The sequence below is a fragment of the Crinia signifera genome, chromosome 8, assembly GCF_055691185.1.
Source record: "Crinia signifera chromosome 8, ASM5569118v1, whole genome shotgun sequence".
Taxonomy (NCBI): domain Eukaryota; kingdom Metazoa; phylum Chordata; class Amphibia; order Anura; family Myobatrachidae; genus Crinia; species Crinia signifera.
Window position 1 is genome coordinate 6434801 of NC_139224.1, and position 15354 is coordinate 6450154.

The 15354-nt window shown below is 47.8% G+C and overlaps 1 protein-coding gene across 3 annotated transcripts in view; it reads left to right on the forward strand.

Annotated features, from left to right (window-relative positions):
- The window catches only part of PLXNA1 (plexin A1), a 223188-nt gene that overhangs the window by 166098 nt on the left and 41736 nt on the right, over positions 1–15354 (forward strand). For all 3 annotated transcript variants that reach the window (XM_083155655.1, XM_083155654.1, XM_083155656.1), the window contains exons 11-12: positions 12876–12972; positions 13179–13369. In XM_083155655.1, coding sequence (XP_083011781.1) covers positions 12876–12972; positions 13179–13369 — 288 coding nt within the window. The remainder of the gene's footprint in view (positions 1–12875; positions 12973–13178; positions 13370–15354) is intronic.

Genomic DNA, 15354 nt, shown 5'->3' on the forward strand with positions numbered 1-15354 from the left:
GGCTGGTGGCGGTGTTGGTGCAGGTGGGAGGCTGGTGGCGGTGTTGGTGCAGGTGGGAGGCTGGTGGCGGTGTTGGTGCAGGTGGGAGGCTGGTGGCGGTGTTAGTGCAGGTGGGAGGCTGGTGTCGGAAGTAGTACAAGGTAGACTGGCAGAACATTAGCGTGGGCACACTGAAGCCTTTGTGTGGATTTTTGTGAACATAATGGGTGCCTGCAGTTTATGCGCCCGTCACTTTAGACGTCAGCTACAGCCATCAGTAACCACTGTACCCCCCAGTGTCGCCCCCATATTGGAAGTAGGGGCTATGCGTGTTACTGTTCACTTTGCTTTAACATTCTAAATGTATGAATCATTTACATTTATTTGACTTTAATACATCAGATTTTATGTCCTATCGCAGCATTTGCTAAATACAGTATATCACCTCGTGAGAGGCAGAGCACTATACTGGGGGCAGCTCCGTGCGTATCCCCTGGCAACAGAGATAAACAACAATTAATTAATAAGCCATCTGAAGGTGGAAACCCCCCATTAAACACATGTGTCGATATGTATTATATAATATAATGTGCGCTACAGTACGTACATATAAAACGGAGGCTACTGAATTTGTGCCGCGAGGTTTGGCTGTAGCCCCCTATACATTCCCAGCAGGTCTCCTGTAACCTGCAGGCGATGAATTTTATGTTATGCTTAGTTTATATTGTGCGTTAAAATACAAAACCCCACAAAATTCTTGTGAAGACCTTGTTATTCAACCCCCCCCCCCCCTCCCCTCCCCTCTCCTCTCTCCCTCTCAATACGGCCGCCACATTTATCTTGCTCGCAGACGCGCTTTAAAGTGAGGAGGGAGAATCAGGAGAATTTGATAGGATCCAATTAAATTTGTGCAGATAAAATGATGATGAATTGCAGCCGGGCTCCGCAGAGACACCATGTACGTTACCGCCGGCCCCATTGAGCTCGCAAGGAGCTGAGGTCATCAGCTGCAGGAAAATAGGACACATCTGCATGTATGTGCCCCACGTCCGCAGGAGCTGGGTGATGGCGGCACGTGCACACGAGCCTTGTACTCTGTGTGTGATAGAAAGTGCTGGATTTATACGTGCGCAGTGCTCAGTGCCTCTGAAATGGGACAGGGGATAGTATACAGAATAAATCCTAATGGTGTGGGATGGTCGGCTGGGCGCTCACCTGCTGTGGATTCCGTATAATAAATACCAAGAATTATGTTGTGCAGAGGAAGTTGTACTGTGCTGTGTTATTCAGCATACAGAGAGGGGACCGAGCATTGTGTCCAGCATACAGAGAGGGGACCGAGCATTGTGTCCAGCATACGGAGAGGGGACTGTGGATTGTGTCCAGCATACGGAGAGGGGACTGAGAATTGTGTCCAGCATACGGAGAGGGGACTGAGCATTGTGTCCAGCGTACAGAGAGGGGACTGAGTATTGTGTCCAGCATACGGAGAGGGGACTGTGGATTGTGTCCAGCATACAGACAGGGGACTGAGTATTGTGTCCAGCATACAGACAGGGGACTGAGCATTGTGTCCAGCGTACAGAGAGGGGACTGAGTATTATGTCCAGCATACAGAGAGGGGACTGAGCATAATATATCCAGTATACAGACAGGGGACTGAGCATTGTGTCCAGCGTACAGAGAGGGGACCGAGCATTGTGTCCAGCGTACAGAGAGGGGACCGAGCATTGTGTCCAGCATACAGAGAGGGAACTGTGGATTGTGTCCAGCATACAGAGAGGGGACTGAGCATAATATATTCAGTATACAGAGAGGGGACTGAGTAATGTGTCCAGCATACAGAGAGGGGACTGTGGATTGTGTCCAGCATACAGAGAGGGGACTGCGGATTGTGTCCAGCATACAGAGAGGGGACTGTGGATTGTGTCCAGCATACGGAGAGGGGACTGAGAATTGTGTCCAGCATACAGAGAGGGGACTGTGGATTGTGTCCAGCATACAGAGAGGGGACTGTGGATTGTGTCCAGCATACAGAGGGGACTGAGCATAATATATCCAGTATACAGAGAGGGGACTGAGTATTGTATCCAGCATACAGAGAGGGGACTGAGAATTGTGTCCAGCGTACAGAGAGGGGACTGAGCATTGTGTCCAGCGTACAGAGAGGGGACTGAGTATTGTGTCCAGCATAAAGAGAGGGGACCGAGCATTGTGTCCAGCATACAGAGAGGGGACTGTGAATTGTGTCCAGCATACAGAGAGGGGACTGAGCATAATATATCCAGTATACAGAGAAGGGACTGAGAATTGTGTCCAGCATACAGAGAGGGGAGCGAGTATTGTATCCGGCATACAGAGAGGGGATCGAGAATTCTATCCAGCATACGGAGAGTAGACTGAGCATTGTGTCCAGCATACGGAGAGAGGACTGAGAATTGTATCCAGCATACAGAGAGGGGACTGAGCATAATATATCCAGTATACAGAGAAGGGACTGAGTATTGTGTCCAGCGTACCGAGAGTGGACTGAGAATTGTGTCCAGCATACGGAAAGTGGACTGAGAATTGTGTCCAACATATGGAGAGGGGACTGAGAATTGTGTCCAGCGTACAGAGGGGACCGAGCATTGTGTCCAGCATACAGAGAGGGGACCGAGCATTGTGTCCAGCATACAGAGAGGGGACCGAGCATTGTGTCCAGCATACGGAGAGGGGACTGTGGATTGTGTCCGGCATATGGAGAGGGGACCGAGCATTGTGTCCAGCATACAGAGAGGGGACTGTGGATTGTGTCCAGCATACAGAGAGGGGACTGTGGATTGTGTCCAGCATACAGAGAGGGGACTGTGGATTGTGTCCAGCATACGGAGAGGGGACTGAGAATTGTGTCCAGCATACGGAGAGGGGACTGTGGATTGTGTCCAGCATACGGAGAGGGGACTGAGTATTGTGTCCAGCATACAGAGGGGACTGAGTATTGTGTCCAGCATACAGAGGGGACTGAGCATAATATATCCAGTATACAGAGAGGGGACTGAGTATTGTATCCAGCATACAGAGAGGGGACTGAGAATTGTGTCCAGCGTACAGAGAGGGGACTGAGCATTGTGTCCAGCGTACAGAGAGGGGACTGAGTATTGTGTCCAGCATAAAGAGAGGGGACCGAGCATTGTGTCCAGCATACAGAGAGGGGACCGAGCATTGTGTCCAGCATACAGAGAGGGGACTGAGAATTGTGTCCAGCATACAGAGAGGGGACTGAGCATAATATATCCAGTATACAGAGAAGGGACTGAGAATTGTGTCCGGCATACAGAGAGGGGAGCGAGTATTGTATCCAGCATACGGAGAGGGGACTGAGAATTGTGTCCAGCATACGGAGAGGGGACTGAGTATTGTGTCCAGCATACAGAGAGGGGATCGAGAATTGTATCCAGCATACGGAGACGGGACTGAGAATTGTATCCAGCATACAGAGAGGGGACTGAGCATAATATATCCAGTATACAGAGAAGGGACTGAGTATTGTGTCCAGCGTACAGAGAGTGGACTGAAAATTGTGTCCAGCATACGGAAAGTGGACTGAGAATTGTGTCCAGCATATGGAGAGGGGACTGAGAATTGTGTCCAGCATATGGAGAGGGGACTGAGAATAGTGTCCAGCGTACAGAGGGGACCGAGCATTGTGTCCAGCATACAGAGAGGGGACCGAGCATTGTGTCCAGCATACAGAGAGGGGACCGAGCATTGTGTCCAGCATACGGAGAGGGGACAGTGGATTGTGTCCGGCATATGGAGAGGGGACCGAGCATTGTGTCCAGCATACAGAGAGGGGACCGAGCATTGTGTCCAGCATATGGAGACGGGACTGAGAATTGTGTCCAGCATACAGAGAGGGGACTGAGAATTGTGTCCAGCATACAGAGAGGGGACTGAGAATTGTGTCCAGCATACAGAGAGGGCGGACTGAGAATTGTGTCCAGCATACGGAGAGGGGACTGAGAATTGCGTCCAGCATACGGAGAGGGGACTGAGAATTGCGTCCAGCATACGGAGAGGGGACTGAGAATTGTGTCCAGCATACAGAAAGGGGACTGAGAATTGTGTCCAGCATACGGAGAGGGGACTGAGCATTGCGTCCAGCATACGGAGAGGGGACTGAGAATTGCGTCCAGCATACGGAGAGGGGACTGAGAATTGTGTCCAGCATATGGAGAGGGGACTGAGAATTGTGTCCAGCATATGGAGAGGGGACTGAGAATTGTGTCCAGCATATGGAGAGGGGACTGAGAATTGTCCAGCATACAGAGAGGGGACTGAGAATTGTGTCCATACATAGAGGGGACTGAGAATTGTGTCCAGCATATGGAGATGGGATTGAGAAATGTGTCCAGCATACGGAGAGTATTGTTTAGGTGGCACTGGCCTAGTTTGGAACATGGTGAAACGCTTCTTTACAGTTGGCCGGCCAATCAGCATAGAGCCTCGTGAGCACCACCTAGCCGGCAAATAGATCACTTTGATTGGCAGCTAGAAATAATGGTGTTGGTACCCATAATGCTCAGCTACATCAGCCTGGCTGGGAAAAACGTAAATGAACATCTGGATTTTGCAGCATCAATCCACTTGGCCGTAGGGCTTACAATTTATGTGATGTGTCCATTCTAAATCCTCCTGTCTCATATATAATAATATAGATATATTTGCTGCCCTGCTTCCTGACCGCTCAGGGCAGCCATTTTATCTTCCCGCCTTACCCACCGCATCAGGGGTGTCTGATTTTCTGGTAAATGTATTTTGTCGTTAGTGTGGGACATAAATCCACACCGGCACGTATCTGCATCCCATACCATCACTGACGATAAATCCTTAAATTAATTCTGGAGGCATCTCCGGTAAACATGACACACAGCCCCTAAATCACAATAATGTATTTAATTTGTTGATAGTTTTTATATATTCGTTTTTTTTTCTTTTATTCAAATGAGCCACTAAGCATTATTCCCTACAACTGCGTGTGTTTATTTTCCCCTGCCAAAACGGAATTTATTGCGTTGTTCAAGCTGCCGAATCCCTTTTAATCGAACAATTTGCGCTCGTCATGCAGTGTTGGCAGCCATGAGGTAATTTGTAGTCCGCAGAGGTTTACTTGTCTAACAGTGGCCACTTAACATCTGAGCAAGTCAAAAGTGGCGCCGTGCGGAAGCGTACAAACTTGCTTTCGCTTGCATGGTGGTGACAGCCAATCAAAAATGTCCATGTAGGGATATGCAACCGGCGGCCTAGCTAAGGAGCCATTGCCTTTCCTGAGGTAAAAATAAGTCTGCATCCACTTTACCAGTTCAACAATCTAAATCAATGAACAAAATGTTGACTTTGTGATTTTAATGAATCTTCTCCAAATGCTTTCAATGCATTTAATTTGTTTCTGTCAATACAGTATATCTCCCAATTTCCTCAGTAATGCCATGTGGTTAAGTGCTTTATTCCGAGAGCATGCGCTACTGCACGTTCGCTTAATGCCTCCGTTATGAATAGTATGTCCAGGTAATGGATCCCTCTCCGAGGAGTTTTAATATTGAACCGTGTTTTCTTTACATTAAACCAGTAATGCAGGTGGGGCACGGGCGGGCGCGAAGGGTTTCCTGTAAGAAATGGCTGCTAGGCCAGGAACTCTGCGGGGAATTGGTTTGTAAGCACAATATCCTCTATAAAATATTTAATGGTGTATTAGGGGGCAGAGGAATGTTCTGGGCAATTGTGTCCGTATTCATCTAGCGGTTTTACAGTATGTGGCACATGACGCGTAGCGTGACTTAGCGGTGCGTGCCAATGCCTCAGTCATACCAGCCCTTGGCCTCTTTCGGTATATCAACATGATGCCTGGCAAAAGAACCATGTCGTTCTAGGTGTTGACACTATGCTGTCGACATGGTTACAGTTGACCAATTGCACCGGATACGGCTGTGGGACGATGAGTAATGCTTTATATAGATTTATACCGCTGGAATATTCCACAGCCGCTAGAAGACCAGATATTATCCACCGGTATCTTGTAATAAGATGGGAAACTTGTGAGGGTTGTAAGAGGATAAATGTATATATGTCACCAGTATAGGCTGTGACGCCACCCTCCGTGTAATTACAGAGCCGTGGTGTTCTCTTATGTGCGGTAATTATGTGTAATGTATACTGTATATAGCATTAATAGACACTAATAAGTATGAGACTAATCTCCAATGGCAGCAGAGCATTAGTACCCAACAAGAAGTATGTAAGTACCAGACACAGTGTAGTTGACTTTAAACACAGTCTATTAAAAGATCTGGAATTCATTTTGTTATGGTTCCTCGTGGCTGTAATTGTCCGTTTGAAGGCGGCGGTGGTGGTTTCCCTCTCTGCGGGCCAGATCCTTTCTACTTTGAAAGTGAAACTTGCTAATGACAGCCATCTGCAGGATAAGCCCCAGGATACAAGACTGATGTGTCCCACAGAGTAACCGGGTGACTGGGGCGCGCTCCGGGCTGTTTGCTTACACCAGAGCATGTCGTCATCTCCTCGGAGCAGATGTGGGGCTCTCCAGCCGGGCTGTGCACTGCTGGGTAGTGTCCACATCTGGGCTACTTTACTCTGCGGAAGAGATGGGGAAGCGAGCGTAGGAGGCGAGATGGAAAACATTGCGTTAGCTATTTTATAAGGCTCCGCACGGGTTCTGTAGGGCTATACAAGGGTGATATCTGACAACCAAGTACAGACAGTATGTATATATTCACGTCAATATTAAGGTAAAGCATGCATAATTGTGTAGGTAAAAGAAAGGGCAGAGGGCCCTGCTTGTGTGAGCTTACTATCGATCGGTAATAGGGAAATGTCTGTCTGTGGTGTGGCTTACAGGTTACGCGACTTAACAGTCAATGATAAGTTTCCTTTAGGTGCGATTGCATTATATATGACTGTGTAAAATACAGTCTGGCTGATGCAAATTGTCAATTATTTAAAATATTTTCCAATAAAACAAAAAATACAGGTTGAGTATCCCGTATCCAAAATGCTCGGGACCAGGAGAATTTTGGATAACGGATTATTCCGTATTTCGGAATATTTTAATATTTCAATTATGTATTTTGAAGTATCTTGCATGTATGCTGTATAAACACATAAAATACACACAAATATATTTTATTACCATATAAAATACACACAAATATATTTTATTTGTTCAAAAAACAAGGTTTCAAAACATGAAACAAAATTTGTTTCATATCTCAGATATTGAATTTGAATGCCAAGCAATCATTTTCTTGCACATATATAGTGCAAGTTACATATCATGTCACCAGTAGTGCTGTTACATATGTCCCCAGTGAGTTTTTAGCAAAAAAAATATTTTTTATTCACTTTCTGGAATGTATGGTTTTCGGAATAATTCGGATAACGGATACTCGGATACGGGATACTCAACCTGTAGTAAGATTCTTTTTTCAGAAATGGCTGTTTTCAGACGGGAGATGTTGGGGATGGGCGGGAGAGAATGGGATCTCGGCCTGTATATTCAGCCCCCATCTGTAAGGCTGCTCGCTTCCCAGTCTGCTCACGAGCATGAGATGTTCTGCAAACTGGTCTCGTTCGTCTGTTAATCCGCCTCCGTTAATGTGTCAGGCAGGGCAATCCCTGGGTTCTTGTTGGGAGGGAATGTAATCTCATTTGCTGCCACAGCCAATGCAGCGGGAAGCCTGCAATTCAGGATTCATTTTGACCTCCTGGCCTGCCCGATCTCTCTGTAAGTAATTCACAGCATCATTATCTCCGAATTACGGCTTGTCACTTTTGTAAAATGACGGAATGCCAGCCTCTCGGGTGCTGCAAAGTGGTATTGACAGCTTGGCAATCAACGAGTTAAATGGTCAAGTCAAGGAAAAGCGCTTTTACCGGAACCACACTCGGATACATAGGACTGAAGTTGAAGGATAATAGGGCCTACACACATCCCGATTTTGGCCAGAGATATAGCATGCCAGATTTAGCATAGCAGATTTTCTTTGAGCACAAAATCATCTATATTGCTTAGAACGTGCAAAAGGTGTCAACGATATGCCTCAGCGATTCTGCTTAGCGATTTAAGCATGCCAGGTTCTTCTCAAGCATGGGAAAAAGAAAAAAAAACTCATTTAAATAAAAATGGGCAGTTCAAAGGGCTGGGGGAGTTCTTGGGGAGTTTTAAGGGGAGAGAAGTCAGGAGAAGTGTTGCAAAGAGTACCTGTACATAATAGCACCTTACCAGAGTGTTTGCAGTACTTTCTCTTCACTCCTCACCCCTTGAAAAAGATTATTTTTCAAGGGGAGAGAAGTCAGGAGAAGTGTTGCAAACAGGAACCATACCTGTACATAATTGAACTTAAAATTAACAATAAATAACATTTTGAAATGAAATGACACCATACCGTGTTTTTTATAATTTTTTATAAATACTATAAAAGTATAAAATTGAACACCACTGGGTTCATCAACAATATCAGGCCGAGAAATGCCTCTGGCCCAAAGACTTTTCAAACAAACAAAGGGATCAGGCCAACAAACTCACAACAGTATACTAGAGCCAACAGAAGTGATGACTCACAAAATGTGCAAAGAAGAGATAGCAAAGGTAAGGACAGTCTTCAGTGAAGGACACACAACAGTGACTGATAACGCATCATTCTGGAGTCAGGGCCTAATGACGTATACAAGCAGACATTATAGTCTACACGGAATCGAAAACGCATGGAAGAGCAATTTTTTCAACTTTTAAAATTTGGAATTTTTTTGGTTTTGAAATTTATAATGGGTAATAAACAGCATCGTCCTGTCCTTGTGTACTCGAGAACGCTGAGTACATTCCACTGGACAGACTGCTGGTGGTGGCTGATGTGGGCGGGTTGGGTGAAGGGGCTCCCGTCGTGTTAGCTGGGGCAAGCTGCGGAGGATTTGCCGCCGGATTAATATAGGGTTGGTGGTAGGGATACTGTGGTGAGGGTCCGCCAGATGCGTAATGCATCGGGTCGCGCATTAATTTGAGGTCATCAGGAATGTTTTTATCCTGTGCCCGAATTATTGCGTCGTACACGATGCATTTGAATTTCCGACGGGTGTCGTCATCCATAGAACGCATCTCTGAGTCTACCGTGTTTGAAAATTGCCGAATTGAATCAATAGGCTTATTAAGCCTTGCCTCCGCAAATTGAAAAAATTGCTCTGAGCTGCCGGCTACAGATCTTTTGGCTGCCTTCTTCCTCTGCCTGGGTGGTGGCGTTGGCGTTGGCAGGGGGGTAGAGGTCGAGGGTTCCACTTCCTCGCACTCTAGATCTGTAGCCGCTGTAGTCTCGGACGTCTCCGCAAACAGCTCCGGAGTAGCATCCTGTAAAATAAAATACTTTAGGACCATGAATAATGATGACATGTAGCATATCTATATGTGTTCAAACTTACCAGATCCTGGGTCTCCTCCTCTTGCCTAATTGGAGGCACAGGATCCATGCTATTCTGTCCATGCGTCTTCGATTCTTTCTCCAGCAGGAAGTGCATCTGGTCGTAGTACCATAACGTTGGCTTGTATACGTCATCGGCACCGGCTCCAGAACTCTGCGATTCAGTCACTTTTGCGTGCTCCTTCACAAAGACGGTCCTCAAATTCGCTATCTTCTTCTTCACACATTCCATGGTGGCATCACTTCTGTTGGCTTTAGCATAGGCCAGCAAAGCATTGTAGGCCTGATCCCTTTTCTGTTTGTTTGAAAAGTCTTTGCTTGTAATTTGCCACAGGCATTCGTGGGCCCGATATATGTCGATGAACCCAGTGGTGAATTTCTTGGAGCTATTCTGTTTTGCCATTTCTGTGTGAATAATATGGTATAAAATGTAAATACATAATTAACAAATAGGCATCCACCATTATGTACATAAACAGTCCAAACTAGGTCAGCTTACAATCTATTGTCCCTACCACATGTGCATGCGCACACGTTCAGTTTTTTTAGGGGGTCTGGTAAGACAATTTACCCCATCATAGACATGCAAGTAAACAACACATGACTAGCTTTTGCAATGTGCCATCACCCCAGAGCATGCAAGCAAACACCACATGGCTAGCTTTTACAATGTGCCAACACCCCAGAGCATGCAAGCAAACACCACATGGCTAGCTTTTACAATGTGCCAACACCCCAGAGCATGCAAGCAAAAACCACATGGCTAGCTTAGCAATGTGCCATCACCCCAGAGCATGCAAGCAAAAACCACATGGCTAGCTTAGCAATGTGCTATCACCCCTCTCCAAACTTGCGCTGGGGGCAGCGGGCATCACATGACACCCTCACCAGAAGCATGCTTTATTTTATGACATTGGTGGCACAGTGGGCGCCTCTCATCCCCCCAAACATCATTGTGCCCATATTCTTGCGCTGGGGGGGCAGCGCGCAGCGGGTGCAGCGCGCATCACGTGACACCCTCACCCATGCTTTATTTTATAACATTGGTGGCACAGTGGGCGCCTCTCATCCCCCCAAACATCATTGTGCCCATATTCTTGCGCTGGGGGGGCAGCGCGCAGCGGGTGCAGCGCGCATCACGTGACACCCTCACCCATGCTTTATTTTATAACATTGGTGGCACAGTGGGCGCCTCTCATCCCCCCAAACATCATTGTGCCCATATTCTTGCGCTGGGGGGGCAGCGCGCAGCGGGTGCAGCGCGCATCACGTGACACCCTCACCCATGCTTTATTTTATAACATTGGTGGCACAGTGGGCGCCTCTCATCCCCCCAAACATCATTGTGCCCATATTCTTGCGCTGGGGGGGCAGCGCGCAGTGGGTGCAGCGCGCATCACGTGACACCCTCACCCATGAAGTTTACATTGGTGGCACAGTGGACCCCTCTCATTACCACCCCACCCCACCTGTGATCAGTGCGCTGGTGGTGCATAGTGGAGAGCATAGTACTTACCAGCTCCGGAGGGTTCACAGCGCGTGGTGTCTGACAGCAGCAGCATGTGCAGAATGGAGAGGAGGGCTTCAGGGAGTGTCCAGATGAGCAAAATCGGTGGTCACTTGAGCACAAAAAAAAGACACCACACAAAAGGCGCCCGATATGCAGGGCTTGCTAAACGATTTTGCTAGATTGATGGGACATGCTCATTCTTCATCTTAATGCGATTTAGACGCGCGGGGCCGCGCATCTATATCGGTTTAGCCCCCACACACACACAGATGTATGCTTAGTTTCTAAGCGACCTTGCTAAATCGCTTAGAAAATGGCACAAAATCGGCATGTGTGTAGGCCCCATTAGTATTACAGGGAAGGCTGTGCGATTGTGTCTGGCAGTGAGGAGCTGCGTTTTTATCCCCGCCACTAAATGAGAATCGTGTCTGCGGGCCCATCAGCGCCTGCTACAATGACAGCCATTTTCCCTGTGCTTTCATGCCTCATTCGCTCCCCCCAGTATTGTTAGACGCTGCCGTTGGGTGTTCAAGCCATTGGGGAAACGATAAGGTGAATCTCCGCGCAGATGCCATCGCAGCAAAGGCTGCAGGTTTTTGAGACTAACGGCATCAGCGTCGCTGTTGTGGTTTGTTGGTTCTATGTTGGGTGAGTCTCCGGTGTGTGTTTCTGTATTTCAGGAGTATATAGTGCACGTAGGGTAGGTGACGTTTGCTGCTCTGGAACGTCTTTCCAGCTATTCCTGCTGCCTAGCAGAATCGCCCCATCGACTCCCGTCTATAAACTCGGCAGCACCGTTCCACCCAGGAAATGTCTGCGGAAGGTGTTACACAATACGGTAACAGAAGAATGTGCGGGAGAGAAGGGGGGAGCCCTCAGGAGACCCTCAAACGGGATATTAACAGAAGGAGTCGGGTTCCACTGCTTCTTCAATGCTGCCTGCTCAGCAAGTCTATTCTCCAGACTGCCGCTTGCTTTCCAAATACTCTGATTGGAAATAGATTGGAATTGAGGCACCAGAGCTAAAAGGTCTCATTAACCCAACGTCTCCCAGGCAGGTTCTTCAGGGACTGCGGTTCTGCAGAGTTACCTGTCTCTTTATCAACAGAATCCTGTGATGCTGTGGAGAGGGTGGGGGGGGGGGGTGGGTGAGTGAGGGGTGAGGGCGAGTGAGGTGTTGAATTCAACATTAGGTAGCTGGACAGCTGCAGGCTGATACATTCTGAAGATCCGGGGTTCCCAAATGAGACATGTCAGAGTACAAATTGAAAATGCCAGTTTCACTTAGGACGGTGCTCCGCTTTCAGCCGCTAAACCCCCCCACCCCAGGCGGCTCGCTTGTAAAAGGCGGTGTGTGCGCCCGCACGCCGTGAGAGGCCGTAGAGACGCCGATCCTGGCTTACCTGAAATCTGTAATAGCCGCGGCCGCATCTGCATGGGAAGACGTGCGGCATCTGGAGAGCAGGATGCAATATGCATTATAAGTAAGATGCATAGACTGGCCAGAGTACCGAAACCATCACTCTCCCCTCAGCCTTTTATCTTCCGTCTTCGTCTTCTCTGAATGTCTAATTTTAATTTCTAGCTGCCAGTCTCCATTTAAACCCATTTCGGAGCTGTAAATAAAGCCGGCCATTTATCTTCTGCTGAGGGGATGACAGGTGCCGGCGAGGCCTGTAATGGCCGCCACTGTCTCTGCAGCCTCATGCGGTATAAAATGAGTTATAATCTTGTTTCATTTCAAGAAACTGTACACGGGGCAATGGTAATTTGGGTGATGCCTAAACCTAGTTCTATTTGGGCCCTTTTCTTGGTCTTGTACCCAGTTTTACAGGGATTTCTGTCACAGTTTGGCCACAGTGACGCCATTTTGTTTGCATGTATAAGTGATCAGTAACCATCTTGCTTCTGTTTTGCAGTACACCTATGAGGGAAATGACATTAGCGACCTGCCGGTGAATCTCTCCGTCGTCTGGAACGGACATTTTGTCATTGATAACCCACAGAACATCCAAGGTGAGCGCAGCATGTAACGGTCGATTGGTAGCGCTGCTGCTTTTTGCCTCCGGCCTCTCATGAGTTATTTGATTTTTTTTTTCTCCTTTGCGTTTCGTGTTCAGCCATGGCTTTGTTGTAATTCATTGCTAATTGGCAGGGCCGTATCGGTAATTAATTAATGTGAGCCGTGCGAGGAAGTATTGACAGCCTGTTTTGTCCCGCAGCCCACCTGTACAAGTGCTCGGCCCTCCGGGAGAGCTGCGGGCTGTGCCTCAAGTCCGATCCACGCTTCGAGTGCGGCTGGTGCGTGGCTGAGAAGAAATGCACTCTGCGCCAGAACTGCCCGATGTACGATAGCACGTGGATGCACGCCAGCACCCCCCAAAGCCGCTGCACAGACCCCAAAATCACCAAGGTATGGTGTCCCCTATATTGACCAGGTTGTCATAACATATAAGGACTTATCACATGTACACATAGAGCGCACGCCTCTGACAGGATATGTGGTTCCCGTGGTGTTACGTTGCCGGCATTGCTCCAGGAACCGGGTATGCTCAGTATGCTGGCCTATACCCACCCCAGGATGATATATGGCGTGGTCACCCTAAGCCTATCCTAGCTCAGTGCCACATCTCAGCCCTTACGTGGCTCTGCCCTTACCTGGGAAGCTGCCAGTTAGGGGACACCACGGTGAAAGTGACAGTGTGTCCTGCGAACACTAGCCACAGAACATCACATTCCGTCCTGAACAATGCCCTCCCTGTCAGCAGGGCTGTGGAGTCGGTAGATAAATGTTCTGACTCCTCGTACGTCTGATGCCGACTCCTCGACTCCGACTCCTCTGTATTAATATGCGAATGTATTTGATACATTCCTTGAAGGAAAGAAAGGCAACATACATATTATTACTACAGAAACTAGAGGCTGGGAAGCCAACAGTCTACTGTATTGAACAGTTTAAGCCAGGCATGTCCAACGTTGGCCCTCCAGATGTTTTGAAACTACACATCCCAGCATGCTTTGCAATAGTTTTAGCATTCTCTAATAGCAAAACTGTGGCAAAGCATGCTGGGATGTGTAGTTTCACAACATCCGGAGGGCCAACGTTGGACATGCCTGGACTTTAAGCAAAGGACAAACAATGAAAACAAAGTTTTATTAATTTTTTTATTAATTATATGGCTGGATAGTAGCAGTAGGCATAAACCTCAGGAACAGGAACTTTACCAGTTCAAAGATAAAAACCACATTATTTGGTTGTTTTGGGAACAAAAACAATAGGAAAGGTTCAGAAGTTTGGAGCATGAGTTCCGCATGCTTTGTGACGACAACAAAAATCAACGAGCCACAATCTCCGCTGGTTTGCTTGCTCGTCACCGTTCAATTCATGGACACAAGGAACGATTTCTTTACCGAATCGTTACTGGCGACGAAAAATGGTGCCTGTACATCAATCTGAACCAGCGTAAGGAATGGCTTAGCCAAGGTAAACAAACGACCCCGCGCATGAAACAAGATCTTCATCCACGTAAAAAGATGTTGTGCGTATGGTGGGAGAGCTCGGTTGAATTAATTTTCGAGTCTACACCAGGTGATTTCTACCAACGAGGTATTGAAAACCTTATTGAGCGTTGGAAATAAGTTGTAAACTACAAGGGAGAATAGATTTATAAGTATTGGTGCTCTGAATTGTGCGTTGCGTGCCATATAGTGAAGCACATGTAAAGCATGCTTTTTCACGGTCACTTAACGTGTTCGTTTTGCGGTTACGTGAGGCACTGCATGCATTGGTCTTTATTCTTACAGTAGAGAAGTCATTAATTATAATTGTCGGAGTCGTTGCATTGTTTGCCGACTTCGACCCCGACTCCAGGTACTCGAAATTGCCTCCGACTCAGACTCCTCGACTCCGACTCCACAGACCTGCCTGTCAGCCATATTTTCCCAAGCTTGATTAATAGCATTTCTACTTACTGGTCACTATATTCCACGTTTGGGAGTTGCGCACCCGGTGAGCCTGGTCCCTACGTGATATTTGTGAGGGATGAGCCCAGGCGGAAGAGTGATGAGACCCGGGGGCCAAACAGGGCTATGATCAGTCTCCAGACCCTCGTTCTGTGATACTCGGCCTTCGCCTCCCGCACCTGCATATCTAACTGCGCATCCCTGAGGTTTATGTTTTATGTTTTTCAGAAGCGAGCGTTTGTTGTTTTATTTAAAAGTTCCCCTGTGAAACCAATTATAGGAAGAGCAGGGAGGAGGAAGCAGAGTGCAGGGTGGGGGGGAGGAGGAAGCAGAGTGCAGGGTGGGGGGGAGGAGGAAGCAGAGCCCAGGGTGGGGAAGCAGAGCCCAGGGTGGGAAGGGGGGGGGGGGGAAGCAGAGCGCAGGGTGGGGGGGTAG